This window comes from Zosterops lateralis, assembly GCF_965231275.1.
Source record: "Zosterops lateralis genome assembly, chromosome: 28".
Taxonomy (NCBI): Eukaryota; Metazoa; Chordata; class Aves; order Passeriformes; family Zosteropidae; genus Zosterops; species Zosterops lateralis.
In genome coordinates, this window is record NC_139788.1 from 6015129 (window position 1) to 6039392 (window position 24264).

Genomic DNA, 24264 nt, shown 5'->3' on the forward strand with positions numbered 1-24264 from the left:
GAGCGCGCGCCGTAGTCACGTGGGCAGGTTCCCCCCCCCCGGAGCCGCCATTTTCCGGAGCACCCTCAACGCGCTCTTAAAGGGGCCGCGCCCCGCTCGGAGGGGCGGCGGATTCGGGGTCCGTTCCTGGTCTTTGCTCCCGGTCCCTGATTTGGAAGAACCGGTGGTTGCGGTTCCTCTTGTCACCACAGCTGTGGGCAAGGCGTATGGGGGCGGGACCGGACCGGACCGGTGCATGTGTGGGCCGAGGTCTTCTTCCAGGGCCGCCCTGACACCATCGGGTATCCTCGGCGTGTTATTAATTATCTGTAATCACGAATATATTCCCTTTTTCCACAATCCAGTGCCGCGGTGAGTTTTAGAGGCCGAATGTTTGCTGGTTCTGGTCGGCTGCTGAGGGTAACCTGGGACCTGACTGTCCACAATTGAGGCTTAACAGGTTTAAAATCAAATATCAAATCAATATTTGAGTTTATTCCTCAAGAGGTACCCCTAGTTCTCAATTTCAGATTTCTCTTTGCAATACGCCCCGATATTTACCTGAAATTACAAACTGGAAATGTTTTGTTTCTAAGCCTTGGAGTAAGAAACAACTCTGTAAAAATTAAAGGACACCTTTAAATTATTTGCATTGTTTGGGGAAACGTTGGGTTCAGCTGTGGATAAGTCTCATAATGCACAAAAAATATTGAGGAATGGTTATGATGTCTGGAAATCTGGAGAGGAAAATTAATTAGCCTGAAGTTGATTGGGTTCTTCAGTTTGTGTCTGTTGGATTTACAAATGAACAGGAAAACAGTAATTTACAAGATCGGGTGTGAGAATCTGACTTTTAAATGGGGGAGTTAATACAATTCTTTAGGGGTTTATTTTTTATTGTTTTATTTTAAAAATCAGCCAGAAAAGGACCACAAGACCCCCCTTGCACTCAGGTGACAGCTGGATTTGCCCCATACTTGCTTTGATGTCTGGAGGTTTAAATGTAATCTTTGTCCTGAGAGAATACAAGCTTTTTCCTGAAAAAAATCCTTTCTAAGGTCATATCAGGGGTTTTTGGGAGCAGTGACACTTCAGATGGATGGTGTACCCTCAAAAAATAATTAGAAAATTCAAATTAACTTAAAGGATGGGAATTTAATTCACTCTACAGCTGTTCCCATCAGGGCTGTGTTTGATTATTTGTGAATTAACAGAATGCTCAGTGTATACAAGGAAGAAGAAACACAGTTCCTCCCAGAAAAGGCCAAAGTCCACAATTCCCATAAGGAATATTTTCCCTTGGGTCTGCTGGCTGTGGGATTGAACTCCCAACTTCCTCATCTCCCAGTTTGACACAAAACAATTGAAACTACACGAATTTTTAGCACTGAGAGGAATCCTCCCTGTTCTCCACAGGTTGAATCACTCCGTGGGGAAACCAGGAAGTGAGGGAGAATTCCCGGATCGTCCCCAGCACCGGGAAGGGAGGGATTCCTGTGGAGCCCTCAGCGATGGCAGCCGAGGACAGGGATTACAACCTGACTGAGGAGCAGAAGGCTGTGAAAGCCAAGTACCCCCCTCTCTGCAAGAAATATGAATGTGAGTATTTTTAATATTTTTTAATGTTACCATGATGGTTGTGATAGTGCCGTTGTGAGGGCAAGGAAGGTAACAGGAAATAGAGAAATGAGAAACCAATTTTGTTCATCATTCTGAAAAAAAATCATGATGGAAATTAATTATTTAAGTCTCACCCTGAAAACATTTCCTCTTCTGAGCCATTTCTTAGCAATTTTTCTGCCTCTCATGCAGGAAGAGACATTCAAAAGTGTGCTGGTCTTGTATGTGGTGTTTTTACTCTACTTAAAGATGATGATCTCTACCTTTCCCCACCCCTGGAATGTCTCCTAAGAGGATGTGGGGGCCAGTTTTTGTGTCACTGGGGTCTGTCTGGAGGGACTGTGTCTGTTATCTCTGTTAGAATTAATATTTTCAGGCTGTGTTCAGATCTTTATTTGGTAGAAGTGCAGTAATAAGGTGACACACCACAACAGCCATGCAGTTTGCAGAACTGGAGGAGGTTTTATCCCTCTTTTGCATCCAAAGGAATTTGTTTGCTTTAGAGACCGTTGTTGAGAACCCTTTAATAGTCTGTGATCTCGTTAAAAAGCACCAGAACAAATTTTCAGTTGAAGTGAGCATTTATTTCACATCCCAACTTAGTTCTGCTGGAATTTTGCATCGCTTTCATTCCTCTGAATAAATATAAATGAGGTTCATGTACAACCGGATAAATGGGATGTTAATCATGCTTCAGGAGTAAAGTTTGCCTTCTATTTTATATTCCATCCTATGTTTTAAATTCTTCTCTTTGCATAATGGCTGCTTTTGGGTGTGGACAGGTAGATTTCCTCACTGAGCTGGAAGTATTTGCAAATCTCATCTTCTGCATGAATAATTTTCAGTCCTGCAGACTTCAGCACAAATTCTTTACTCCTGGTGAAAGTTTCTTTTTATTGCTGTTAACTTGTGGAAGCCTGTTGGGTTACAACAGCCAAACCCTGCACTGACATAATCACATCAAACAGGGGATTTTTGGGGGGGGGGGCAGAAATAATCCAAAATTTCACTTGTGCCAAGTTTTTTTAATATACAACAAAATTGATTTATCACTTCTGCACATGAATGCAAAAATGTTTTGTTAGAAAATCAGATATTTATGTTATCTTTTTTTCAATCCTCATGTTATAAATACTTTTGGTGACATCATTCCTTTTCTTCTCGCTTCCCCTCAGATTTGGATCACACAGCAGACGTGCAGTAAGTGTGGGCAGCTGGGATTTCTCAGGGTGACAAATTGGTTATTTCTTACACTGCTTTAAGCCTGGGGTAACAGCCAGGGATACTTTGCAGCTGTAACACCTTGTGGAGCTCTGAAATGTCACTCACTGAGTGCTTTGGTGGTGAATTTTGTTCCTGCTTTTGGGACACCATAGAATTATGTTTAGTTTCCTTTTTAGTATTTCTGTAGTGCTTCTGACTAAGCCCCTGTGTTACTTGGAAATGTCTTTTGAAATCTCCTTTTAATCGCATCCTTTTAAACAAAATTTCTTCTGTGTGGTTTACTTTTATAGACACCAATTAACCAAGTTAGGAAAGAACTTTCTTGCTGGCTGGTAAAACATTTAATTTTCCACATTCTCCCACAAAACTCTTCTGACAAACTTCTCCTAGAAAAACCAAGTGTTTTTTGCTTGTTCACCTCCTCTGCCTGAACTCCCATCTTCTGATTGCTCACCTGCATGTGGCTGTTTCTTTTTGTTGTGATCCAGTATTACATTCCAGTGATTATTTCATGTGTTTTTAGGCTCCATGCCTGGGGAGACACGTTGGAAGAAGCCTTTGAGCAATGTGCCATGGCCATGTTTGGCTACATGACGGACACAGGCACTGTGGAACCTGTGGATACAGTGGAGGTACAGGCAGAAGGTGAGGACTACACTTCTGTGGAGTGTTATGAGGGGGAGAAATATACAAAAAATCTCAATCTTTAGACCCTGCCTTAGTGCAGTTAATTAAAATATAATTAGGCATCATTACCTGAATCTCCTGTACATCTGAGGTGTTCTTAAAAATGTTTTTGTTGAGACAATCTCTGATTCTGCCACACAGGGCATGACCTGTTGTCTCTTCTCTTCCACTTTCTGGATGAATGGCTGTATAAATTCAGTGCTGATGAGTTTTTTATACCCAGGGTAAGTGTTCTGGTTTCAACTTTTTCCATTTGTAGGACAGAGCTGTTCCCTGATAATCCCAGCTCTGAATGCAATGGTATTTTAGGGGAAAAAGGAACACAAAATATACAAGGCCAGGTTGAACAGGGTTTGGGACAACCTGAGCTGGTGGAAAGTGTCTAAACAGTGGAAAATAATCTTTGTAAGTGGGATTTACTGGGAATTTCTGCCTGAAGGTAGAAGGTGTGACTGACACATTCCTCTTCCCACTCTCTGCAGGAAGTGAAAGTGCTTCACATTGACCGAATGCAGTTCAAAATAAGATCCATTGGGTGAGCCCAAACTATTGTCTGAAAATGGATTCTGCAGTTTTCTTGCTTCCTTTGAGGCTTTAAAAGAAAACCTCACTGTTCTGTGCTCCTCACTGAAACTAATTATAGCATTTGGTAAATATTACCAAAATTACAACACCTCTTCTATTTTTTTTTTTTTTTACTTTATAGGTGGGGAGAAGAGTTCTCTTTAAATAAGCATCCACAGGTAGGCAGTGGTTCCTCTTTTCCATTTTAGGGGGAGGTGTTGTGTCCTTTAAATGAGACCTCTGAGTTCTGCAGGGATCAAAATATAAACGTAGCTGAAGTACCACTGAACTCAAAATCTCATTTCTTGCTCGGTTGTCTGAATGTGTCCCTGAAACTGTTGGCCTGAGCATGACATTTCCTCAGCACTAGCAAAACTCAACAAAGTAACTCAATTGGCTTCATTTTTGTGATGTTGACAACACAATCAATCTATATTCAAAATTTGTGTTTGGGTTTCTCACTATTGGTACAGATTTCTGCTTAGTCAGTTTTTGCTTTTTTCTTCTTTCTTTTTTTCCTAAAGAACTGCTAGAAGCAAAAACTGATGTCTTGATTTGTGTCATTTTTAGCATAGCAAATGTTGATGGTCTGTGAGAGATAAGAGGAGGAATTGTGGTATTAAGGGAAGAGTTCCCTTTTCACTATTTGGCCTGGCCATTAGTGTGGCAGCTTCCTTATTCATCAGAACAAATATAGTTACAGCTTTTTTGGGGAAAAAAATGGACAGCATTTGAGGAAAGTGATGAGAACTGTGGGTTCTGAACTGGTCGAAGAGATATAATTTAGAAAATCTATGGCTTGTGTCTCTTTTCTAGGGCACAGAGGTCAAAGCCATAACTTACTCAGCAATGCAGATCTGTGAAGATGAAAAGCCAGAAGTCTTTGTTATCATTGATATTTAAAACAAGAAGAGTGTGGTCAAGTGGATATTGGTCATCATCTGGTGAAAGCCCCTTAAAACTAATCCCTATGGAAAAACTAAGGAATTAGTTAAAATCAGAAATTGAAGGGAGAAATTGCAGGGAATGTCAGACTGTTTTCACTGAGACAGAGAATAAGAAGAATTAATTGGGGTTTTGAGGGATATGGAGAAGGAGAGGTTTATACAGGTTGGAAGAAATGCTGGCAGTGAGCTTTTAAGGCTGATACACGTGCTAGGGGCTGTAAGAAATACAGAAATTTGAACTGTTAACTAAAATACTCCCTTTTTGCAGCATGGCAGGAGATAATGTTCATCTGGATTGATTTCATTTGCATATTTCATGTTCTAATTCTGAGCTGATGTTCCTCCTCCATATTACATAAACCCAAAATAGCTGCAGTGGCTCAGATGCAATGTGGGAGAGAAATCTGAGTGTTTAAAATTAGACACCTAAAAATTATGCTATTTAAGCAAACAAACCACCACATCTTTTAAACTACTTAAAAAAGAAGTCATGCCAGCAGGTGGTGCTGAGTTGCTGTAAATAAATTGCCACGTGAAATCCTAAAGCATGTGATTGTCTATCTGGAATCCTCTTATCACCTATAATAACTCTAAAAAGTTGGCAGCTTTGCTGCTGTGGTAGAAGGGAATCGAAAGGCCCCAGGTTCTCCCTGGGTTCACTCCCAACTGTATCATATGAAAACTAAGTCTTTTTTAAAAAGCATTGGTTGGATCAACCTAATTGTCTTTTTAAAAGAACAATACAGACAATCCTTAAACATCAAAGGATTGTAGACTTGACTGAATCAAAAGTAATCAAAAATAATCAAAAGTGTGTGTTTGGGTTTTTTTAATCACAGGATGGAAATTGTGCATTACCTGCTGTTTTAATTTAATTTAAACATGAGGAGCATAGGCCTGGCCTGCTCTGTTACTGTAAATGCTCCAAATGCCTCACTGTGGTGTCTCATCAAGTCATCTTAAATAGTTATGGTTTTATTTCCTTGTTGTAAAGACTGAGGGATAAAACCCCTCTTATTTTTTAAGCAAGCCTCAATGCTAAAATAAAACTTGGACTGAAACAATGGCTTTGTGAGTGGTCTTGACCGGTCAATTTGGACATAAATGAATTGTGCTTGTACTTTGTTCCAGGCTAAGGAGAACAGACTGTCTTTTTATCCGTAAGAATTGCAACATGCCAGTTTAACGGTACAAAATAATGTGATTTTGACAACTTGGGATTTCTTTATCTCAGGTAGGGCCCAAAGGCAGGGACGGCACCGCCATTGCAGCCCCTTAGAGCCCACTCTGGGACATCATTGGCTGGCTGGGTCACGTGTCTGCGGTCATCCAATGGGGCATCGAGTTGGTGTGGCATTTGTTCTCCACGGCCTGATGGGAGGTGGGTCAGTGGCTGTGGGGAGATGGACACTGAGGGACTGAGCTGTGGGTCAGTGGCTGTGGGGAGATGGACACTGAGGGACTGAGCTGTGGGTCAGTGGCTGTGGGGAGATGGACACTGACTGAGGGACTGAGCTGTGGGTCAGTGGCTGTGGGGAGATGGACACTGAGGGACTGACCTAGGGCTGTGGGGAGATGGGTATGGGTGCTGAGGGGTTGTGGGGAGGTGGGTTCTGGGGCTTAGGGACAGTTTTGGGGAGTTGAGCAGCATGTGGGGACTGTGAGGAGGTTAGTGAGCGGCTGGGCCTGTGGGGAGGATTGATGTAGGAACTGAGGGCAGCCTTTCTTTAGCCCAGCTCTCTAAAAGATGAGAAAATAAATTTATGTGGTTAAATTTTAACTTTGCAGGCAAATGCTGAATTATCAGTCTCAGGCTATAGTAACACACTGAAGTGCTCTACTTATTGAAATGCTGACAGGAGTTTGCTAGGAAAACATTTGGAATTAACTAAGTGTTAACTCATCTATTTTTTTTTTCAATATTTATTAAGTACTTACTATAAAACAGGCCTTAAATTCACCTTGTTCCATTTGCACAGCTGTGGCAGTGGCAGGTCTCAGCTCACACTGCTGCTCTCCCAGGGCTTTACAGGAGGCCACTGAGAGCTGAAAGAGGGTAATTAAAAAACACCCTCAGACTGCAAACCCTTCTGGGAGTGCCAAATGATCCTGTTGATGTAGGAAGTTTAGGGACTTTGGAAAAAACCTGCATTGGTGGTTAGTAAATGTACAAACCTCAACAAGAATTGAAAAAGGCTGGAGATTGGGAGAGCATTAGGGAATTATTACAGAAGCTTGCTCTGTTCTCACTTTTGCCGAGTTTAATGGCAGCTGTTGGAGGCAGAACCTGGATGTGGATCAATATGGCTGTTCTCAAATTCTCTGTGGGGAATTTCTGCTTTCTTGGCAGGAACCTCAGACTACAGATGCTGCTAACAGGAAAGGAAGCACAGCATCAAATGAGACATGAGACCAAACAGTGGTTCTTTATCAGGAGTACTGACTGGGAATGCCATTCTCTGCTCTCAGGCAGAAGGTTTCTTCTATGCACTCCTTGAGCTTTTCTTTTTTAATCATTTTATACTGAGCATTTTTAGTTTCTCTACCAAGTACAGGTCCCTCCTGACTAGGGAAATAAATATGACTAAAAAAGCTTAAGAGACTCCAGAATTACAAAGGTTGCTTAACCTCTGAGAGAAATTGTGCTCATAAAAAAAGTTTTTATGCTGTCAGGCACCCTAAAGTTACACAAGCAGGAGAGCCTTTCTAAAGTAGCTCCATGATCTTAAGTCACAAATGTCCCACTGAAATTCAAGAGACTTGGCCTCTTTATTCCTAGAGTAATACAGATGGGTTTAAGCAAATCTTGCATCAGTCCTAGGAAAAAAAAAATAGAAAAAAACTGACAAATGTACTTCCAGTGATTGCACTTTTATTTCCTTGGAACCACGTTGGTGTATCTTTCTATAAAATTCACAGTACAAAAAAAAAAAAATAAAAAGGCAAATTCATACTATCCAAGTGCACTACAGACTCTACTCTGGCTGTGGGAGTTCCTAAATCATGCTTTTCTCAACTACAAGAAGCTGTAAATTCACTGAGAAAACAAAGCTCTGGTAAAAAGTTTCTTCAGTGAGTAGAACTCCACTTGTTTCCTTCTCTCCTTTCGTAGGAAGTTTCTGATGTGTTATGTACAAATTAATTACAATATCAAAAAAAAAAAAGTGGTTTAACATTTCTCAGCTGTTCACCTCAGAGTTCTTCCAAAGCAAATTAGCAATATTTGGTTTTTAAAAATCTGTATCGTACCTTTGTAGAACTGTAAACTTCTTCACACTTTCACAACGAGCAGGAACTCTGAGCATGTCTTTGATAAAATATAAAACAATTCTCCAAAATAGTTTCCAGATAATAAGTGAGCAGTTGGACTTTGATGTTCCTTGTGAGTCCCTTCCAACTCAGGCTGTTTTATGATCCTCAGTACTTTCTGGATGACATTTGGAAGCAATTACACTGCTCCATGTGGGCAAAACAACTTGTTCTAGTCCAAATTTTGCTTCTCAGAACAGAATTTTAGCAATACTTCATTTTATTAAAAGTAATAAAACCAGCATTAGTTGGTAGGACATGAGCCATTTAATCTTGAACGGAACAATAACATATACACAAAAGCTCTACCTAAGATTTGGCTTCACCTTTTCCTTCACCTCATCTGGAGCATCATCGTTACTGTGCCGAACAACCAAATTATAGGGCTCCTCCTCCACTGTCTCTCCATCTGATTTCTGCTCCTCCTCCAAAGCCCTTTTAGGGCGTTTGTTCCCCAAGGAGGAGACAGGAGAATGTTCAGGTGCATTGAAATCCTCTGGGATGCTGTCAAAGTTGGCTTCTGCCAAGCACTTGTGGCACAGTCTGTAGCGCCGCGTCCCCTGCTGCACCACGCAGCCCGTCAGCTCCGTCACGTGTCGCTTGCACTTCCTGCAGATCAGTTTGCCAGCTTGGTGTATCTGAAAGGGTTTAAAAATTTTTTAAAATTTAAAAATTCAGCTGTTGCCAGACGGATACGAAAAGAAGGACGCTTGTCGCTCTGATTTTCAGCCTTCTGATCATTTTTATTCTTGGACTGGAGAGTTCTCATGCATTGCAACATAAACAAAGTAGATTGGTTTCACATTCCTCTCTGTGATGGACTGCTGGTTTGACCACTGGGGTCAGAGGAGTGTTCCTCTCGTCCCCTAATCCTTGATCAAATCCCAAAAACTATATAAATTGAGATTCCCAGATAAACTTCCCTTTTTTCCTTTTCATCTCACAACCTGACAGGTGAGTGTGGTTCTTTCGTGTCCTCTTGCGACAGACACTCACACAGCCAGCATTAGGGCAGAAAATAAGAAAAAGAAGAAAGATTATTTTGATATCAGGGTTTAAATAGTTTTTGGGGTTTGATCAGGGATTGGGGGATGAGGTTGACACCTCTCTGACCCTAGTGGTCGAACCAGAAGTCTATCGATTTGTCCTTCCTTGTGGAAGGAATGTATGATTTACAAAACATCACTCTTTGTTTATATTACAATGTGTGAGAAAGCTCCAGTACAGAACATAAACATCAGAAGGCTGAAAAATCAGAGCGCATTCAGCCTTTGTCCGTTTTTTTTTTTTTTAAGACAAAAAAATGTGCTAAAAAATTTAATTTTAAATATAGTTTGCTGCACTGAATAATGAATAGTTCAAGCTAATGCACTGCTTTTCTGATGTTGGGTTTGGAGATGCCTCTCAGGGTTTTTACTCAAGATTCAGGTGGTTTTGTTTTCTAAAAGGCCCCATGCCAGACGCAAGAATGGACTCTTTAAGTTCTTGTTTCTCAAGGTTTCTTGCTTTGTTTATTATTTCTGATCAGAAATTGTGATTCTGATCACAATTTTCTCTGTGCCCGGCTGAGGTTTGTTCAGCAGCGCGGACACAAGGCAACTCCCCCCAGATGGGGAATCGCTATCCTCTTACACAGATAATTAAGTGTCTCTTACTTACAATTACATGCTAATACTTATCATTTATACTAAAAAGGTCACCCCTACTCTGACCTAATCTCCTTGAACTACTTTGTGCCACCATCACAGCAGAAGATGGAGACCAAAGGAGAAGAACTCAGGGTACCGCCCTAAATCTTCTATCTTGTCCCCATTCATCTCTATTCTAAAAACCCAAAATTATATAATTTTCCACCCTGTGTTAAGCTAAACTACTGGCTCTTACACTTTTGTGACTTGTAATTCCTCTCTCAGTGTTGGAAGCCTTTTCCATGGGCTGAAATCAAAGCCAGTGTCTTCCTGGGCTCTGTGCCAGGGTCTCCAACCCCCCTGGACAGGTTCCAGACTACCCTGTCCAGGATTCAAACCCTCTTATTCAGGTCCCAGGGCACCCAAAGGGATGCTCTGGACTCCGACAGCTGCCCACGCAGCAAATTGGTTCACAACGAGCAGCAGCTCTGAGCAAGCCTTTAATAAAATACAAACCAATCCTTCTAACCCCTGGGGGGTTTTCCTACCGTTTGGAAGTGGTTACGGAGGTGCTCCAGGCGGGTGAACCTCTTCCCGCAGGCCTCGCAGGGGTAGGGCCGCTCCCCGGTGTGACACCGCAGGTGGCGCTTCAGGTCTGCCCGGCGCTTCACCGTGTGAGTGCAGAACGGGCACTTGAAACGCATCCGGGGCAGGTCACCTGGCAGAGACAGGGCACACGGCACAGCTTTTGTTGCTGCACTTTCATCAGTTTTCAGCTTAAAACGCGTGACAGCTCGAGTTTTCATTAAATAGGAAAAATCCCCAGTATCTGGGATATTTGGATATAATACTATATATAAGTATATAATGATACATAAAATACAGGCTTTGGGGGATGTAGGTTTGTTAAATTTATATATCTCTCTCTATATATATCTATATATCTATATATAGATATATGTACATATAGCTGTATCTTCCCCACCTTGGATTTTTATTCTTATTTAATAAATAAGAATATTTATAGATAGACAGATAGATTTAGATATATATCTGTATGTATCTGTATCTTCCCCAGCTTGTGTTTTTATTCTTATTTAACATGTTAACTGACCACTTGATAGTGTTTTCTTACTGACAGCACTTTTTAGATATAAAGGTGATCATAAATATGCGGCTGTTTATATATAGCCATCATATCTGACTCCTTCACCAGCTAATGGTTCATAGTTTTGACATTTATAATCTCTGTGTGATATATAAAAGCGTCTTTAGAATATTCAGTTATGATCTACAGATATGTTCGTTTCCAAAGGAATGCACATGGGAATAAACCTGTCACCTCCCAGGCAGGTGATGTCAGAAGTTTGGGCTGGTTGGACCCCAAAATGCAGCGTCCCAGGACCTCTCATGTCCTGGCAATCTCACTTGGATTGGGTTGAGGTTGAACACCTCTGTTATTGCCAGGTATTGGAGAAACACAGTCCTTCAGGTCCCCAAGTCAATTACAGCCCTTAAAGGCTTCATTAAACTCCACTTGGGCCCAAATAATCAGGCATGTTTTGGTTGAACTTTACAGAATACCTGGGTGAGTCCCATTCCAATTCCCATGCCCTGTTCTGGCTTCAAAATCTTAATGTTAGCAATAAAATTGAGTAGATAAAATCATCTATAATTCCAGGCACTTTTTTTGGTTTCCATGCAGCAATACAAACTCCTTCCAAAGCATCACCTGAATTCTCCTAAATAAAACCTAACTTTTCCAAGCACTTTATATTATTTACCTTCATTCCAGCTGCTCATTACCCCTAAAATTGTGGGCATTGAGGTATACAGTTCTTCTGCCTTTAACTCCATGAACTCGGGATTTCTGGAAAGTTCTTGTTCTAGCTCAGTAACCGACCACCTCTTGCGTCCAGCCTCTGCTCCGGGATGAAATCCAAAATCATCCTGATCCACGTCGTTCTCAGCATCAAACTCTGTCTCAGACTCGGCCTCCTCTCCCCCGCGAGAAATGTGAGCGGGGTCCGAGGCTCCGGCTCGTTCCGCCCTATCCGATTTGCACCCTCCCAGCTCCCGGCTCTGCGACAGCCCCAGGTGCTTGCGGCGTTTCCTCGTGGAGGAGCTCTGTTTCCTGCCTCTTTTGGACAGCTGGGTCTCTGCCCGCTGCAGGATCACCTCTGAGGACAGGCAGCTGCTGTAGCTGCTCCAGGAGTTTTCATTCCCGTTGGGTTTTTCATCCGGGATCGAGTAGGAACGCCGGGGGTTGCTCTTTGCTTTCCTTCTGGAGCGGTAAAGAGCCGGGCGGGCAGGGGTAGGCTCAGTGCTCGCACTTTTGGCCGAGAGGCTGAGGTAATGATCCTTTTCCTTTTCATTAATATCCAGTGAGGACTTAATGAAGGTCTTGCAGACGTTTAGGATATCTGTCATCTGCAAATAGCTGGCGGCTGACATGACTTCGATGACATTCTGACCCGTTAAAGACAATATCCCTGAATACACAAAGTCGAGGATAACCATGAACGTCTCTGGAGAGAAGACCTCAAACGTGGCTATTGTTGGCTGACTCGTCTCCTTCGAGCTCTGCGAAAGGAGCATTTTGAAGTAGCCACTGCTGGCGAACAGCACATTGCGATGGGCTTTGAAGACCTTGCCCTCCACCAGGATATTGCAGTCACAGAACAAGTCCTGCTTCCGCTGCTCGTTCAGCTGCTCGAGGAGGTGAGACTGGTGGGAAGAAATCTCCATTCCAGGCGGGGAGTAAGAGGAAGATTTGCTGTAAAGGAAAAAAAAAACATCCTCATGACAATCTAAATCAATGATGCTGAATCCTAATTTAAAAAGACGAGCCCTCGTTTTAAAAAGCGCTGTCACATTCCCAGTGTATCTCCAATCTCCCTGCGGCTGCTACTCTACATAACAAGAGAGAAGAAACTTAACAACTCTGAAAGAGGTGAAAAGATGTCCCAGCGGGATCGCTCCGTATTCCAAAAGAACGAAAATTATGTCGACCAACCCATGATGGTTCTCAGCCTCTGGAAGAGAACTTGGCCCTCCCGCCGTGGGCAGAGCCGCGGCTGACGCGGGTCCGCGGTGGGCGCAGCCTCTGCCCCGGCGCATCGGGGCCGCTCGAATGCGGCGGCAGCGCCCCGGGGCCGCCGCCCTCTCGGCCCTGGCCCCCCGGCATTGGCTACGGCCGCCGTCACTCACCCGCTAACCCGGCCGAATTGGCCACCCGGTCCCCAGCAGCCCGGGACGCCCGACGGCGCCGGAGCCGCTCCGCCGGCGCGGAGGCGTCTCCCAGTCCCGCTCCTGGTGCCGGTCCCTCCGCGGGGACTGCAGCGCCCGCCAGTCCCGGCCGGCTGCGCGCTCCCCTCCGCCCGCACGGACCGCCCCGGGCCGGGCGTGCCGCCCGCGGGAACGGAGCCGGGGCTGCCGCTCCGCCAGAGCCCCCCGTGTCCCCGCCCGGTGCCCGACGGCCGTAGTTACCCCGGCCTGTTCCGCTCCCGTCCCGCCGCCCGCGCCCCCTCCTCCGGCAGCGCCCCCGCCTCCCCCGCTCCCGCCGCCCGCCCCGCGCAGCCCCTTTGTGTCCGCGCCCGGGGCTGCAAATGGCGCCCGCCGGGGACGCGGCACCGAGCGGCTCCGGGCGGCCCGAGGCGCCCGCGGCCGCTGCAGAGCCCCGCGCCCTCCTCGCCGCCTCCCGCTCGCAGCCGCGCCGGCCCCGACGCCCGCCCGGTCCTTCCCATCGGCGCAGAGCAGAACGGCCACTCACCGGCGGGGTGCTGCGGGCGGCTGCCGCCGAGCCGGGGGGAGCGGGCGGTGGCTGCGGGATCCCCGGCCCCGCCTCGGGGCTCGCCGTGCCTGGAGGCGACGCGCCGCTGCTCCCGCAGCCCCGAGCCCTGCGAGCCCGAACCGGGAGAGAAACAAAAGGTATTTGCTGACGTGGGCGTTGGACACAGACGCCCGAGGGCTGGGGACACAATTAAAGGGGCAACGCACCGATTGCAGCCGCAGCCCAGCGCCTGCCTCGGCCCCAGCGCCCCGCGGCCGCCGCCGCTCGCCGCTCCCCACACCCACATGCTGCCCGGGACCGCTGCCCTGCTCACACAAGGCTTTGTTGTCGCTACCTTTGTGTGTGTGGAGGGAAAGCGCCACCTGAACGGTGGACGGCAGAGATCTGGAGCTCCGCGGTGTAGGATTAATGATACTAACTCGATACAGCAGCATTTTTATAACGGGATTTTTTTTTTTTTTTTTTTATAATTCGAACAATGAGGATAATCCCAAAGCAAAGCGTTGCACGTAGTGGTGCAATACACAGATTGTCCTGTTTTCCTTTCTGGGTGGAAAATGGAATCAGGATGCCTGGTAGAAGACAAGACACTTTCAAATTCGTGCCTGTTAGATGAGATTCTTTCAGTCTTATTCCTCGAGATCATGAAATGATTTGGAGAAGGAAGCTCTGCAGTCATCGGTACAATCCCCTCCTCAGGGCAGGCTGCAGGAACCTGGCCAAGAACAGTTCCCATTTCCACAGTCAAGCGTCGAGTGAGATCTTCAATAGTGTTTAATTTATTCCATCAGCTAAGCCAAGATAGGGAAGGTTCTTTCCAGCCACTCCTCCCAATTTTCCTTACAAAATCTCTTGTTCTATGTTCTTGTTCTGTTTAAAATTCTTGATGCATCGAATAAGCCTCCTCTTTACATTTCATGAGTTAAATAGGATGAAAGGTTACGCCTCCAATGTAGAAAGGTTTTAAGTTAAACAGTATAGAAAATATTTAACTAAATGCTATTATAAGCTTTTCTTAGTAGCCTATCAACTTATACCCAGCACTCAACAGACAGTGTTGGCACGGATTTAAACGTAACGGAAAAATTCTGCAGGCAAGGGCTGGAGGGTTAGAACATCCTTTTTTTCAAAACTCAGTCTTTTGGACAAAATTGGAGATTTTTTTTTTTCCTTCTATTTCATTTTTGTACTTGTTGCCTCCAACCCACAGTGATTAAAATATAAGAAAGGTAGACATTGGCGTGGCTCTGTAATGGGATGACACTGACAGTGACCAGATGCTTCAGGGAAGAAATGTATATTCCATCATTTTATATCCAACAGAGTGTTTTGTGGTTTTTTTCCTTGAAGTTATCATTGAAAACTTCAGATGGATCCCAAAATCCTGGTGGATGGAACATTCTGCAGAGCCAGGAGTAAGGGAAGGATACCTGGAGCAGACTCAGCTCTCTGTGAGCTTTCAGGTATTTTCAAAGCCACCCTAAATCAATATATTTGCTTTTTTCCCTTATGTCAATTCTTTAGAACTGGAATAGAATCCAAATTACAAAAAGTTGGAAAGGGAGATTCATTCTGAAGTCAGTTTTTGGGGTCTTTTTTTGTTTAAGAAGATCTACTCAACCATTTAACCTTTAAAATAAGGACAAAGTGACTTTTTTGCATAGTAAATAGGGATGTTTAGGTAATTTAATGGCAAACAAAAAAAAAAAAAAAAGGGAAATTATGTTAAAGAACTAATCAAGCATCACACAAGTCATAGTTTTTTTGGGACAGAGATAATTCTGTAAGAAACACCTGAAAAGTGGGATTTTTTAAATTGAGTATTTCAGCCTTTGAAAGGATGGGAAGATATTGTCAGAAAATAAGGATAGTTAAAAGGTGAGACATTAATCAGAGGATGATGAACTTTGTCTTCACTCTTGACTGTGGTTTTGTAAACACAAACAAAGCAAAAAAAAATCACAGAATTCTTGGAAAAGACCTTTAAGATCAAATCTGGCACTCAACCTTGTCCTTAAGAGACATAAAGATGAAAGAAATACAAGAAAATAAATCAATTCAGTGGGAATATCCCTATATGGTCTTTACTTTCCTCCTTGAAAAGAAAGGAAATGTTCCTTGTGCTGATGAGGGGCATGTGATCCTCACAGAAATATGTAGAAGACAATCAGAGGCAATGGAAGGAGAGAAAAAGAAAACAAATACTTTCATTTAGAGAAAAAAAAAAAAAAAAAAAAAAAAAAAAAAAAAACCAAACCAAACAAGGAAAATACGTGACTGTAAAATGAAGGACGTGGAAAACAGAAGGCACTTAACATTTATCTCATCTTGCAATACAAAAATAAGGAAACAACGACCAAAATTAAGGCAACAAATGTAAAAACGATAACTTTTTAAAAAACAGAAAAAACACCATTGACCTGTGGGAATTGCAGCCTTGAGCTAAACCTCCAAGCTTAACGAGATACTTTAAAAATGACTACAGGTATCTAGTTATGGTACTGAGAAAAACAACATATAAATCCAGAAAAAAGCGCCCTTATTTCCCCAGGAAATCAACAATTAATCTGCCTGTGTTTAAAAAGTAAAAGTCTTCCTACGGACAGATTGTTCCATTTGCCCATTTAGAGCCACTTCAGATCTGGTTCTGAAGCATCTGGTCCTAAATATTGTTGGATTTATGATCTCTAATTAAATTGAGTATTGATCCAAAAATCCCTTTGCTTCTAAAAACACCCCCACTATTAAGAAACACTTAATAGTCTGACCTTTTCAATTGGCAGTTAAGATTTCAGGCTTGGAGAGAACGCTTTATTTTCCCGTCTCCTTCATCCATCCCCAAACACACCCAGACCAATTCCAGCCACTTCTTATCCTGGGACAGCAGGCACTGATACCTGAGATTTGTTGTCAAACTGTTTAATGGAAAAGGAAACATCGATGAACTTCGAACAAAGTTACTCCATATTCTTTCAAATATTTGTTGTTCTGTGTATTTGATTTAGTCCATTTTGCTCAGGAATATTTCTTAGCCATTTAATAACAGGCATTTTAGGAGTTTAAAAGCACCAAGAAATTAAATGTCTGTTGTCACATCAAGCCCATTTTTGGGCTGCTGCCCAAGTATCCCATAAAATAGAGTGTAAGTCTTGTTTAAGATGTTTTCATCTGGGTCATCACAAAGATTTTTAAGTCACCCCCTCCCTAAATCTAAAGCAATAAATTATAATTTTTGTAGGAACAATAAAACACCATTTCTTGTGTCCTTGGGATGCCTCCAATGGAGAGGACGGTGCTTAATGCTTACACTGAATTTAGCATAAAGTTCTCAAGTTGTCATTTGTTGGTCAAGTTGGTCACCTGCAGCCTGGAATGAAAATGCTGCAGTCCCTGGTCATGATGATACAAGAAAGTTATACAGTTTTTATACAACTAAAAATAAAATAGTGACTTTTTAGCTGTCCCTGTGAAAGATTATATAGTTTATATATACATACATATATATATATATATATATATATATATATGTGGGATTGTTGTGTAAGAAACCCCAGGGTTCAGCCAAACATGCTTACAAAGCTGTAAAAAAGAAAAAAAAATATATACTTTTCTAAGTCTACAGCCATTGAGTTCCATGATCCCAAGAATTAGAGTAACACTCCAGTCTGTCCAAGGAATACAGAGCAACAGGACCCCAGGAGCATCTCCTGCTGACAGTGCTGGGTAAGAGAAACTCACTAAGCAACAAAACGAGTAGCTCTTTGTTAGAGAAGTAGAATTTTTTTTATCCTTACGCATCTCTGTAGCCTAATTGTGGGTGAAATGACCCAAATACAGTGTCTAGAACTTCAGTACATCTTGGTCTCACTGGTACAGACTGGAAAAGGTACACAGAATTCAATATCCTGAGCTGGAGGAGACCCACAAGGATCATCCAAGTCCAACTCCTGCTCCTGCACCCCAACAATCTCACCATGTCTGGGCACTTTTGAGAGGTTTCAAAATATAAAAAAAGTATTTTAATAGTGCTAATTAAAACAGCCCAGTCTGAGATCCTAATTTTGAGACTAAAACATCTACTGGCATCAATTAATGATCCAAATTTTTAATCATTTTGTCAGATGTGTTAAGCATTTATGTGCTCATTTTCTTTTAAAGAAATAGGTCTTGAACATATGATCTACTAAAGATTTACCTCATCCTAATAAATTTTACAGAAGTCCTTTTCCAGACAAAAGTGCCAAAACATTTTAAATGCTCTTTCTTAATTAGCTGCCTTTTTCCTTATCATAACATGAAGATTTCATGAAATTTCATGGAAGATTCTCTTCACTTCTGAACACTCAAGAGAGGTTGTCTGGTGTGGGGGTTCTTTATACTTTGCTTATTGCCCAGTGATATAAACCCCACCTCTCTAAAAGTGTAAAAAATGGGCAATTTACAATAATCTCCAACTAAATAATAAGTATTTAGACCTCATTCCCTTGCAAGAGGCTTTGAGATATGCCCCATTGCCTGCTACAAAAATTATCCACGTAATATTGCAGTTTCCTTGTTTATCCACAATTTCAGGATGGATTCTTTTTAACAAAACAACATACAGGGGTTCTGCTAACAAACCAGCACGGCCTCAATGATGTGTTCATAAATACATGCAAGTCTGGACCTGTTCAACCACATGTCTCTGTGTAGGATCACCACCAGCTGGCAGAGGGCATTTGGTCCCAGTACATTCTCCCTCTTCCATGGAATTCCCAATCCCTCGTCTTCCAACTACCTAATATTCGGTTTCACTTCCTTCTCCTCCGCTTCATCCTCACTGTCATCCACTTGCTGGATGACCAAGTCGGTCGAGCCGTCCTCCACGATCTCCACATCGGACCTGTTGTCCTCCCCGTAGTGCCACCTGGAATCCTTGTCCCCATCCTGCGGGAACTCCAGAGGCGCCTCAGCCTCCAAGTCAATGCGGATACTGTCAATTCCAGCCTCGGCCAGGCACTCATTGCAGAGTCTGTAGCGCCGGGTCCCCTCCTGCACCACTTGTCCCGTCAGCTCGGTCACATGGCGCTTGCACTTCCTGCAGATGGGCTTGCATGCCTGGTGGATCTGGGAAAATAGGAAGAGATGGATTTGTAAAGCATCCACCAATTTTTTGGGAGATGACAAAAAAGCAGCGTAGAATGGCAGCGTTGCCTCGATTTGGGAAACATCAAACGCTGAACTGCACCTGCCCAGGCACGGTAATTGCCCACTGGAGCTCTCACAGGCTGCAGACAGCAGAACCTCTGCAAGCCATCATTTACCCAACAAATTCCTCCCCTTGCCTGCAAATTATCCTTCAGTTCGACTGCAACCAAACCCAATTAATTTTCTCTTCCTCTCTTCTTTACAGGAGTCATTAGATCAACCAGATACACTCACACTGTGTTTAATTAGCCAGATTTACACGTTAAATAAATCATGTCGTTGCTAAAAATACTCACAGTTCGAAAATGGCTGCTGAGGTGATCCAGCCTGCTGAATCTCTTCCCACATGCCTCACAGGGGTATGGCCGCTCTCCTGTGTGACAGCGAAGGTGACGCTTGAGGTCAGCTTTTCTCTTCACCACATGGCTGCAGAATGGACACTTGAACCTCATCCTGGCCAGGTCATCTGTCAGAAAATAATGGGATTAAAAAAAAAAAGAAATCAAAGTTGTGTCACGTAACGTAATGCTCTAGGAAAAAGTGTTTTATGAGAAGAACGGCACGTCGCTTTTATTAAAACAGTATTCATGGGTTGTTTCAAGCACAAAGATTTTATGTTTTCCTGTAGATTACATGGGAGTGCAACAAAGGAGGAGTGGACCATTGGCTGTATTAACACAGTCCTGGCAAAGCCAGCTTGTACAGGACTTGGAGCAACCTGGGATAGTGTGAGGTGCCCCTGCCCATGGCAGGCAGTGGAGCAAAATGAGCTTTAAGGTCCTTTCCAACCACAGAAACCATTCTGTGATTTAATGAAAAATGAACTTAAAAATATCCCAACTTACATTTATTTTTAAATTTAATACCTCAGGTACTTCAAGAACTCAAAATCATTTAAAAATCAAGAGTTAAACTTTCCAAACATCCATTTCTGGAGGATATGTCTGTCTTTTTGGCAGTTGTGCTTTACTCTTGAGTAAGACCCATTTTCTCAGGAGGATTCACAGGTGTCTGGGAATCAGAATTCAGACACAGAATCATCCTGATTCTGTAAATCAGAATTCAGCACTAAACCCCACTCACCTTCAGCCCAGCTCCCCATGACTCCCAGGATGGAGGGCATGCTCCCGTACTGCTCCTCAGCTTTGGAGGACTTCGATTTACTGGAGGAGCGGGGTGACTCGTGCTCCTGCTGGGACACTGCCAAGCCCCTGGGCATCACCTCAGCCCCTTGGCCAAACTGGAAGCCCACGTGAGGAGCTTCAACCTCCGTGTCGATGTGAACTTGCTCCTCGGCCGGCACGGTGTGGCCAGCGGGCTCGGCAGCCCTGTCCTCCAGCTTGCTTGATTTATAGTGGGGGATGTCAGAAGGCTGCTGCAGCCCCAAGTGCCGGGATTTCTTGATGGAATCCTGCCTCTGCTCGTGTTTGGACAGCTGCTGCTGGGGATTTCTTTGAGAGGTGGGGTAATAGTTGAAATTGCTCCAAGCATTCCCACCCATCATACAAGTCCCAGGGTCTGGGCTCGAGTGGGAATGCGGGGGGCTGCTCTCTGCCCTCCAGCCTCCACTGTACACACAGGATCGGTCCACGCCGTTGGAACTCACATCTTTGTCTGACAGGCTGAAGTAGCGATCCTTCTCCTTCTCACTAATGTCCAGCGATGACTTTATGAAGGTTTTACACACGCTGATCACATCGGTCATCTGCAGGTAGCTGGCGGCCGACATGACTTCGATGACATTCTGACCAGTGAGGGACAGTTTGCCTGAATACACAAAATCCAGGATAACTGTGAAGGTGTCAGGAGAAAAGGCCTGGAAAGTGGCTGTCGTGGATTGACTCGTCTCCTTCGAGCTCTGCGAAAGGAGCATTTTGAAGTAGCCACTGCTGGCGAACAGCACATTGCGATGGGCTTTGAAGACCTTGCCCTCCACCAGGATGTTGCAGTCACAGAACAAGTCCTGCCTGCGCTGCTCATTTAGTTGCTGCAAGAGGTGAAACTGGTGAGAAGAAATCTCCATCCCAGAAAAGGTGAAATGAAACGTTCCTCTAAAAAAAGGAAGAAAAATTGTTACACTCTAGACTTCAATGCCAAGTGTAACTCAGCCAAAGATGTCAGACCAAATTTTACGGCTATCTTTACAAATAATCTCATTTCTTTAAATCTATAAATATATTTAAACCACGATATGCTCAACCACAGATTCATTTTCCAACAGGACGAGGGATGACAAAGCCAAGACCACGTTATTTGGCAGAGACGGGTGTGCTACAGCCGAAAACATCTCCATCCCCAGGCTGCGGGGCAGGATGCGGGGCCGGACTCGTGCCGCCCGCTGGAGCTGCGCAGCCCCCACGCAGCTCCGGGAGGACGAGGAGCCAACAGCAGCTGCGGCTGCGACCGCGGCCGTGCCTCGAACCGGCGATTCCACCTCGCCCCGTTCCGCCTGAGCTCCAGCCCCGCCGCCGCCGAAGTCTCCGGGAGCGAGACTCGGCGGCAGCGCCCCGACCCCCCCGGCACTGGCCACGGCCGCCGTCACTCACCGGCCCGCCCGGTCCCCGGCGGTCAGGGACGCCCGACGGCATCGGCGCCGCCCGGTCCCGCTCCCGTTCCGACCGCGGAGAGCGCGGCGCCCGCCAGTCCCGGCCGGCTGCGCGCTCCCCTCCGCCCGCACGGACCGCCCCGGGCCGGGCGTGCCGCCCGCGGGAACGGAGCCGGGGCTGCCGCTCCGCCAGAGCCCCCCGTGTCCCCGCCCGGTGCCCGGTGCCCAACGCCCGGTTCCGCTCCCGTCCCGCCGCCCGCGCCCCCTCCTCCGGCAGCGCCCCCGCCTCCCCCGCTCCCGCCGCCCGCCCCGCGCAGCCCCTTTGTGTCCGCGCCCGGGGCTGCAAATGGCGCCCGCCGGGGACGCGGCACCGAGCGGCTCCGGGCGGCCCGAGGCGCCCGCGGCCGCTGCAGAGCCCCGCGCCCTCCTCGCCGCCTCCCGCTCGCGGCTGCGCCGGCTGCGAGGCCCTTCCGCCGCCCCAAAGCCAGCGCCCTGCCCGGCCTACCGGCGTGCGGGAGCCGCCACTCACCGGCGGGGTGCTGCGGGCGGCTGCCGCCGAGCCGGGGGGAGCGGGCGGTGGCTGCGGGATCCCCGGCCCCGCCTCGGGGCTCGCCGTGCCTGGAGGCGACGCGCCGCTGCTCCCGCAGCCCCGAGCCCTGCGAGCCCGAACCGGGAGAGAAACAAAAGGTATTTGCTGACGTGGGCGTTGGACACAGACGCCCGAGGGCTGGGGACACAATTAAAGGGGCAACGCACCGATTGCAGCCGCAGCCCAGCGCCTGCCTCGGCCCCAGCGCCCCGCGGCCGCCGCCGCTCGCCGCTCCCCACACCCACATGCTGCCCGGGAGGGGATGGGATGCCCTAGATGCCTCCTTTTCCCACCTTTATCTATAGCAGGGGCCTCGATGACCCAAATCCTTCTCCTTTCTCTTGCAGCATCCTCCAAAGGAGATGTGACATCTTCTTTTCTCTGTTGGTATCTGTTATCTTCTGAGGAAAGCATGGCTGAAAGCGAAACCTGAACCTCTCACCTTCTCTCCCTCGAAGTTTAGTATTTTTCTCCTTCCTATTCTTACCACCAGGGTCTTTTCTGTGATTTTGACGCCCCAGTTATTTTTCATAAATATTTATTTTCCCATGGAAACCATTCTTCCTTAACTGAGCCCTTTGTGTCATTTTTGGCCTTCCCTTCTCTTACTTCAGACGTTCCACCTTGAAACAATTCATCTTTCTTTCCCCACTGTAGCAAAATTGACTAAAGACTTTATCTAGAAGATAACAATCCAGCGACTCTTTCCTTTGATCATTAGAGCCATTCTCCCACTAATTCATATATGTTTATTCATCTCTGATTTATATCCATTCATATTTTGTATATATAGATATATATAAAACAATATTTTTTCCAGCTTAATTCCCCCTTTTTCATAAACTTTCTTAGGTTTGTAGATTCTCCTTTCCAACCCAGGCCATGCTCCTAAAATCTTCAAGAGACCCAGTCTGCTTCTATGAGATTCTGCTCTAAATTAATAATTCTTGAACGTGAAACAACTGGAATTCCCACCAGCTTCTCACGGCTCTTACCACTGAGAAATACCTAAATAACCAGATTGTTTAATATGTAAACCAGAACATTTATTTGTAATATCAGGTTTTAATATCTCTTAAATTCATTCATTTCAATTTTATTTTTGCCTGTCAAGCCATCTAAGTAGCACCTCTTTTTATTTAACATGGATTTACAGAATCCAAGGATGGTTTGGGCTGGAAAGGACCTTGAAGACCATGGGCAGGTGTCGTGGTTTGAAAGCAAAACGAGTGAAAGGCTCCAAGTCAGAAATACATTTAACAAGAAAAAAGGTAAAAAAGTAAAATAAAATAAAATAAAATAAAATAAAATAAAATAAAATAAAATAAAATAATACAAAAGACCACTGACAGACTCAGAATACAACCCAAGCAGGGTGGTGGAAGAGATGAGGTGCTCTTCCTGAAGCAGTGATCCTGTAGAAAGGTCTAGGAGCTTTGCTCCTCTGGGAATCCAGTGGCTCAGGGCTGCTTGTCCTGTCCCAAATCCCAGATTCTCTCCAGGTGGGAATGCTTGGCTCCTCCCCCTGGGCATTGGGAGCATCTCCCAATGGGATGAGGAGTCGTGCAGTGGCTCCTTGATGGCCCATTAAACAGAGAGAGCTCCTGGAGGGAGTTCCCTGTGAGTCCTGGGCAAGGCATTGATGGGCCATGAGCAGAAGAGCCCAAAGGAGGGGCCTGGGAAAACACTGCCCCACCTGGTTCCAACAGCTCATGGGGATGGGGATGGAATAAATACTGTGTGCACATCCTACACCACAACCCAGGACAGCAGGGACACCTTCTTGCTCAACATTCTACGTATTTTTTTCCACATTTCTACCCAAATTATTTCATCAGCTGGAAGCTTCCCTTGGAGAAGAATTATCTGGAGGTATTTGTTCTGTTTGACTTGCCTGGGTGGTGCTTTCACTTGTCTGTCAGTGGGGTTTTGTATCAATGTCAACAGGAGCCTGAGGGTTGTCCTTCTGCCAGGAACAGGCAAGAGAATTTAAAAAATATGGGGGAAAATTTCAGTGTTATCTGGAGTAGCTTAATTAGAATTTTTAAAGGTGCTGCAAGTGCTTTCCTCAGAGCACTTCCTGCCCACTGCTCTGTGCTGTGGATCCAGGAACAGCCACAGAACAAACATTGGTTTTCTCATCCATGGGGCTGATTTCATCCTATTGTGCACAATGATACATCCCAAACAAT

The 24264-nt window shown here is 45.2% G+C and overlaps 3 protein-coding genes and 1 long non-coding RNA gene across 8 annotated transcripts; 2 read left to right on the forward strand and 2 right to left on the reverse strand.

The window, feature by feature from the left end:
* Positions 1 to 48: 48 nt before the first annotated feature.
* ZBTB8OS (zinc finger and BTB domain containing 8 opposite strand) lies at positions 49 to 6094 on the forward strand. 3 transcript variants are annotated; one of them, XM_083879389.1, is made up of 8 exons: positions 49 to 439; positions 1396 to 1578; positions 2775 to 2799; positions 3347 to 3468; positions 3652 to 3734; positions 3993 to 4045; positions 4217 to 4253; positions 4891 to 6094. In XM_083879389.1, exons 2-8 carry the CDS (start codon positions 1491 to 1493, stop codon positions 4975 to 4977), a joined length of 495 nt encoding a protein of 164 aa, XP_083735515.1. In that variant the 5' UTR covers positions 49 to 439; positions 1396 to 1490; the 3' UTR covers positions 4978 to 6094. The 3 variants fall into 3 exon arrangements, with proteins under 3 accessions (XP_083735515.1, XP_083735514.1, XP_083735516.1); XM_083879388.1 differs by having other exon boundaries at positions 49 to 351; XM_083879390.1 differs by having other exon boundaries at positions 49 to 281.
* Positions 6095 to 7561: 1467 nt separating this feature from the next.
* On the reverse strand, positions 7562 to 13786 carry LOC310919879 (zinc finger and BTB domain-containing protein 8A-like). Of its 2 annotated transcripts, none has more exons than XM_083879458.1 (4): positions 13731 to 13786; positions 11743 to 12734; positions 10507 to 10676; positions 7562 to 8968 (listed from the first exon to the last, which is right to left on the reverse strand). In XM_083879458.1, exons 2-4 carry the CDS (start codon positions 12704 to 12706, stop codon positions 8636 to 8638), a joined length of 1467 nt encoding a protein of 488 aa, XP_083735584.1. In that variant the 5' UTR covers positions 12707 to 12734; positions 13731 to 13786; the 3' UTR covers positions 7562 to 8635. The 2 variants fall into 2 exon arrangements, with proteins under 2 accessions (XP_083735584.1, XP_083735585.1); XM_083879459.1 differs by lacking the exon at positions 13731 to 13786 and adding an exon at positions 12975 to 13069.
* An 18-nt stretch (positions 13787 to 13804) lies between these two features.
* On the forward strand, positions 13805 to 17474 carry LOC310919882. The gene is made up of 3 exons (XR_014591871.1): positions 13805 to 13888; positions 15102 to 15214; positions 17367 to 17474. It is a non-coding gene; the product is annotated as an uncharacterized lncRNA (long non-coding RNA).
* LOC310919880 (zinc finger and BTB domain-containing protein 8A-like) lies at positions 15969 to 22053 on the reverse strand. 2 transcript variants are annotated; one of them, XM_083879460.1, is made up of 4 exons: positions 22013 to 22053; positions 20022 to 20989; positions 19235 to 19404; positions 15969 to 18857 (listed from the first exon to the last, which is right to left on the reverse strand). In XM_083879460.1, the coding sequence occupies exons 2-4, from the start codon at positions 20959 to 20961 to the stop codon at positions 18525 to 18527; spliced, it is 1443 nt and encodes a 480-aa protein (XP_083735586.1). In that variant the 5' UTR covers positions 20962 to 20989; positions 22013 to 22053; the 3' UTR covers positions 15969 to 18524. The 2 variants fall into 2 exon arrangements, with proteins under 2 accessions (XP_083735586.1, XP_083735587.1); XM_083879461.1 differs by having other exon boundaries at positions 21989 to 22028.
* Positions 22054 to 24264: the final 2211 nt, after the last annotated feature.

Excerpts from the sequence above, each read along its gene's own strand:
- ZBTB8OS (XM_083879389.1), top strand. The coding sequence starts at position 1,491 with ATGGCAGCCGAGGACAGGGATTACAACCTGACTGAGGAGCAGAAGGCT. Across the intron at positions 1,579-2,774 it reads TCTCTGCAAGAAATATGAAT|ATTTGGATCACACAGCAGAC; the intron begins GTGAGTATTTTT and ends GCTTCCCCTCAG. Across the intron at positions 4,046-4,216 it reads TTCAAAATAAGATCCATTGG|GTGGGGAGAAGAGTTCTCTT; the intron begins GTGAGCCCAAAC and ends TTTACTTTATAG.
- LOC310919879 (XM_083879458.1), bottom strand. The coding sequence starts at position 12,706 with ATGGAGATTTCTTCCCACCAGTCTCACCTCCTCGAGCAGCTGAACGAG. Across the intron at positions 10,677-11,742 it reads AATGAGCAGCTGGAATGAAG|GTGACCTGCCCCGGATGCGT; the intron begins GTAAATAATATA and ends TGTCTCTGCCAG. Across the intron at positions 8,969-10,506 it reads TCCGTAACCACTTCCAAACG|ATACACCAAGCTGGCAAACT; the intron begins GTAGGAAAACCC and ends AAACCCTTTCAG.
- LOC310919880 (XM_083879460.1), bottom strand. The coding sequence starts at position 20,961 with ATGGAGATTTCTTCTCACCAGTTTCACCTCTTGCAGCAACTAAATGAG. Across the intron at positions 19,405-20,021 it reads CATGGGGAGCTGGGCTGAAG|ATGACCTGGCCAGGATGAGG; the intron begins GTGAGTGGGGTT and ends ATTTTCTGACAG. Across the intron at positions 18,858-19,234 it reads TCAGCAGCCATTTTCGAACT|ATCCACCAGGCATGCAAGCC; the intron begins GTGAGTATTTTT and ends CTATTTTCCCAG.